Here is a 5,351-nt window from a genome sequence, read left to right on the forward strand (position 1 = left end):
ATTTTTGGCCCGGGACCAGGTTTGGGGTAAAACGGAACCGGTTACCTGGATGGTTCCTGGGCCGAATGGTCCTACCGTCCAGGTCAAATAAGAGTTCTTGGTGTGAGACACAAGACAAATATAAAATAAAGTAAAACTCAGAACTATCACTGTATGATCGTGTTTTTTTATATGAGATGTTTTGCTTGAACAATATTTAAAAGGAAACCACCCCTTTACCTTTAATATATATAAAAGATATTTTATATTTATCAATTTCATTTTATCTATAAATTAAAATTAAGTGTAAATAACAAAGACCCCCTATAGTATGGGGTACGTAAGTGACAAATACACCCTGGAGTTTCATTTGCAACAACTATCCCCATCTGTTAGAAACTTAAGAGTTTGATAAATTAACTTCGAAAAGGATTCCAATTCAACTGTTAAATCCCCAAACCACGCTTATTTATTTGAAAGATTTATAATTCGATTAGTTTTTTAAATATAACATTTGAAGCTCTATTGTTGCTACAATCGATCTTTAATTTGCAGATTTTTGGTTAGATTAAATATTCAAATGAGATTGTAAAGGTTGCTTTTTGGTAGATATGAATTTATGGTTTTGTTTGGTTTTTCTTTATTTATTAGATTAAAAAGTAGATAATTTGTATATTTTAAGATGGAGAGAGACATTCATGTGAGTGAAATGAATAAACAATTGTACAATTTCTTTTTCTATGCCAAGGAAATGATTATAGAATCCCAGTTAAATGGCCTTTGGTTGTGGCAGTCGAGATTTTCACCCATGCTCACGCCGAGCAAGTCACAGTCTCTCTCATAGAATCCAATTCGGTGCCTAACAGTCTCAACCTCACCCTGCCCGCATTCAACTCCTCCATTGATGATGTTGGTGGTGACTCCATAGCCTGGGAGTCTGTTTGCAGCTGCGTCTGTAGAAGATGGCATCCACTGTCCCGTCATGACGTCGTGGCAAGACGGTTTTGGCGATTGAGGTGTCATCCAGAACCAGATTGCAGTTCTGAACGCCATTACTGGGTCTTTGGCAACCTTATCTGGGTCGGAAAGCAAGTCGTATTTCAAGGCATCCCCTGCTTGTCCGTAGTTGTAGTTGCTCTGTGTAATCCAGATCATGATCAACCAAGAGATCGAAATCAATTAAACTTTGATCAGTAGAATTGAAAAAGGGAAGAAGTAAGAAGAAAGTGATAATCAGATTAATTGGATGCTTACTAAGAAATCTGAATGGGTCCTCGGCCATAATACTGTTTACCAGAAACGCAGGGATAATCGTTACTTGGGACACAGTAATCTCCTCCTCCTATTTCCTCAATGAAGCAATATCCCCAAGCATATCGAGTATCGGGTGCATCATCCCATCCTCCAGTAGTCTCGTGAGAAGTTTGTCCAAAGAAGGCTGCAAGTTCTCTCTTACGCGTGTCCAAATCACCTGTGGTTCCGAAACCGTCAAAGGATTTGGCAGCTTTGAGGAATGCTTCGTATGTGTAAAAGCCGCCTTTGCACCCACTATGATCTCGATGTTTAAGCATTTCTTCGAATAGTTGTTCGGTGATGATGGAACTGACACCTGAGTCGGATCGGCCTTCTCCGTCTACCAAAGCCCTGGGCAGGGCGAAGGTGAACAACAATGAGAGCACAAACGAGGATATCCACAAACACAACCTCATCATTCTTCTTCTTCTGTTTCTTTTTCTTACTTACCAGATTTCCACGTAGAACTTGTATATTTATAGGCAAAATTGCATTGGACCCTTCTGGAGCTGATGATGTATATTTTGCTTCAGTGACCAGTCATGAGTCATGACATGGGATGGGGCAGGGCCTTTGATCCTTTGATTTGATATATACGGTGCTCAAAAATAGATTTCTGGAGAGCCGTTCATGTCAAATCCGGCCAACCCACTATCAAACCGGGAAAATACATCACTGGGTCACAGGTCTAAGTACTTATGCTCCGTATCTGTCTACACATTTTCTGAAAATTACAAGGTTCATTGCCTAGCTCAATACTCAAATAGTGCAATGGTTTTAGAAAACTCGAACCACACTCAACCATCTTGCATTGCGCCTAGGGGTGTCAATGGATCGGTTTTGGGTTGGACTTCATCCAAACCAAAATCCATTTGGACGGATTGGATGAACCAATAAGACATTGAATTTGGATAGATTGGATGGACCAATATGATATATTAGATTGGACCTGGTCCATCCATAATAAATTTATATTGGATTGAGCCAATATCTGGTCCATTGATAGAAGATAAAAACATAGGTGTCAATGGACCAGGTTTGAATTGAAACCAATTTAAATTAACAGGAATTTGGATAGATTGAACAGTCTCTAAACCGGTCCAAAATGGTCCAAATATTCATTAGATTGGATTAAACCAAGTCCATTTATAAGGGATTCACATCGGACTGGACCGAATTGGATCAAATCCAGTCCAATTGACACCCCTAATTGCGCCGAACCTATCCCAACCACAACATTTGTGGCGCTTTCTTTAACTTGTAGCATCACTCATAAATGTGAATAATTAATTGGTAAAAGACAAAGCGCATGTTTGCTTTTCACCAAATATAAAAAAGGGACAGGTTTGATATGAAAAAAGACAAGAGAAGTGTTGCGAAAAACCAGAGGCTTCGATGCAACTTAAATAAGATTAATAATGGATAAACAAAGAATCATCTAGATTGAACGACTTTCTCCATCTATTGTATTTTCCACCATTCAAATAATTATATTAATGCTCTTTTTGTTTTAGATAAATTATTTGGATAAGTGAATTAACCTATGTTCTTTTATTTTTTAAATAAATAAGATAATAGTTATTTTAGTCAAAAAAAATTCATTATTAAAAGGGGCATTTCTGTTCCAATAAAGCATTGTCAATTTTCTCATCAGGTTGTAAAGTTATTTACCCACTTAAAATATGGGCCCAAGAAAATAAAATTTCTTTGATCCCCATAAAAATCTAAAAAAAGAATATGGCTTATTGGTCAATGGGATTGTGAATCCCATTATCCAAAAAAAGAATGCCCCCTAAATTATTCAATTTCTTGATCTAATTAGATTGAATTTTAGTTTAAATAATATCTTGGTGGAACCTGATGAGGGCAGATTTGGCCCTCCAGTGAAATTGTGACACGTGGCACCTCGTGACAACTAGGCAAGCCCCCAGGCAACAACTTACCAAGTTGGTCCCCCCTTGGGCACCGGTCTGGCTGGCCTGGCGCGGCCTGCGCGCGACCTGGCGCGGCCTGGCCGGATCAGCCTGCCACATGCGCCGACCTGGCAACCTGGCCCGGACACAGGCACCGACCTGGCAATCTGGCCCGGACACAGGCGCCGACCTGGCAATCTGGCCCGGACACAGGCGCCAACCTGACAACATGGCCCGGACACAGGCGCCGACCTGGCAATCTAGCCCGGACACAGGCGCCGACCTGACAACATGACCCGGACACAGGCGCCGACTTGATGACCTGACCCGGACACAGGTGCCGACCTGGCAACCTGGCCGGACACCGAGCCGCCGAGTGACACAGGCGCCGACCTGGCAACCTGGCCCGGACACCGACCCGCCGACTGACACAGGCGCCGACCTGGCAACCTGGCCCGAACACTGACCCGCCGACAGACATAGGCGCCGGCCTGGCAACCTGGCCCGGACACCGACCCGTCGACTGACAGGCGCCGACCTGACAACCTGGCCCAGGCGCCGACCTGGTCGCCTGGCACAAGCGCCAACCTGACAACCTCGAGGAGTTCATCACCGTACCCCGGTTCTGACGGGATATGACGTCTTACCATTTGAAGGCTTTTCACCCACCTAACCCGCGAGGGCACCACTATATAAGGACTCCGACCCCCAAAGCCAAGGGGGGAGAAAGAGTATGGTAACCCCTGCTCTCTAGCTCTCTCATTTCTCTCCAAGCCCTCTGTAATCAGAATGCTAACTTAGGCATCGGAGAGTCCCCGCCAGGAAAATACCCCCGGGTCCTCTGATTCAGTTCCCGCAGGTCCCTCAGCTCCCGCCGTCTACAAAGGAGAGAAAATCACCTCACACGGGGGGTAGTCGGGTAGCGCTGCACCAGGGAGCTCCACCCTCCTCTGAGTTGCAGACCGCCTAGGAGCAAGTCAAGTGACGAGTTCGCCACCAGGGAGCACTACCAGGCAGTTCGCCACCGGGAAGTTCGCCCCCAGGCAGTTCGCCACCAGGTAGCTCGCCACCTGGCAGCTCGCCATCAGGGAGCACTACCAGGTAGTTCGCCACCAGGTAGTTCGCCATCAGGCAGTTCGCCACCAGGGAGCACTGCCGGGTAGTTCGCCACCAGGCAGTTCGCCATCAGGCAGTTCGTCACCAGGCAGTTCGCCATCAGGCAGTGCCACCAGGTAGTTCGCCATCAGGCAGTTCGCCACCGGGCAGTTCGCCACCGGGCAGTTTGCCACCGGGCAATTCGCCACCAGGCAGTTCGCCCCTAGGCAGTTCGCCACCAGGGAGCATCACCAGGCAGTTTGCCACCAGGCAGTTCTCCCCCGGGAAGTTCGTCACCAAGTAGCTCATCACCAAGGCACGTCACCACCGGGTCAAACACGAGGTACTTAGCCAAAAAAATTTTACACATCCCAAAAAAATGGTACGTGACCAAAAACGGTTACATCAATTGGCGCCGTCTGTGGGAATACGCTACGAAAAGCTAAGTTCTCATCCTACAAAAGCGAAGTTCTCATCCTACCAAAGCTAAGTCCTCACTTTTTTGAAGATATCACTTTATAGTTTACATTTTTTATGAACTCAAAAACTATGCAGGGGGCTAACAGACTATGTAGCTCTACCAACCTTACTTTCGATTTAGATGATGCCTCATCAGTCCTCTCCGCAAGGTCCCCCTACAAAGATGAGCTCTTCCTGGCTTCCGTGGGAGTTGACGGCCAACAGACTACATAGGCGCCCTTATCGGTCGAGCCTTCCAAGGCTCCCGTGTGAGCTGGCAACCTAAAGTTAGTAGTGCTGCCCCCGAAGGTCGAGCCCCTAGTAGCTTCTTGTAGGAGTGGGTGACTGACATTACGAAGCTGATACAGCACAATCATAGCTCGACACCTCACAGGCAAAGCCTACGGGCCACATTACTGTTTAAGACCCGGTCGCCTCTCCGGCACGGGCAAAGTCAAAAAAGAGTAGACCACGGGTCACTCCCAAAAGCCTACGGGCCACATTACTGCTTAAGACCCGGTCGCCTCTCCGGCACGGGCAAAGTCAAAAAAGAGTAGACCACGAGTCACTCCCAAAAGCCTACGGGCCACATTACTGCTTAAGACCCGGTCG

At 46.2% G+C, this 5,351-nt stretch overlaps 1 protein-coding gene across 2 annotated transcripts; it reads right to left on the reverse strand.

Annotated features, from left to right (window-relative positions):
* Positions 1-588: 588 nt before the first annotated feature.
* On the reverse strand, positions 589-1,735 carry LOC104609578 (endochitinase-like). 2 transcript variants are annotated; one of them, XM_088901166.1, is made up of 2 exons: positions 1,267-1,735; positions 589-1,114 (listed from the first exon to the last, which is right to left on the reverse strand). In XM_088901166.1, the coding sequence occupies exons 1-2, from the start codon at positions 1,689-1,691 to the stop codon at positions 718-720; spliced, it is 822 nt and encodes a 273-aa protein (XP_088757292.1). In that variant the 5' UTR covers positions 1,692-1,735; the 3' UTR covers positions 589-717. The 2 variants fall into 2 exon arrangements, with proteins under 2 accessions (XP_088757292.1, XP_010274238.1); XM_010275936.3 differs by having other exon boundaries at positions 594-1,114; positions 1,234-1,735.
* Positions 1,736-5,351: the final 3,616 nt, after the last annotated feature.

This window comes from Nelumbo nucifera, chromosome 3 (genome assembly GCF_055504915.1).
Source record: "Nelumbo nucifera cultivar China Antique chromosome 3, China Antique-T2T, whole genome shotgun sequence".
In the NCBI taxonomy this organism is placed as follows: Eukaryota; Viridiplantae; Streptophyta; class Magnoliopsida; order Proteales; family Nelumbonaceae; genus Nelumbo; species Nelumbo nucifera.

What these genes read in the sequence shown, in the direction of transcription:
- LOC104609578 (XM_010275936.3), bottom strand. Translation starts at nt 1,691, where the DNA reads ATGATGAGGTTGTGTTTGTGGATATCCTCGTTTGTGCTCTCATTGTTG. An exon ending in GGACCCATTCAGATTTCTTA is followed by an intron (nt 1,115 to 1,233) that starts GTAAGCATCCAA and finishes GATTACACAGAG; the next exon opens with CAACTACAACTACGGACAAG.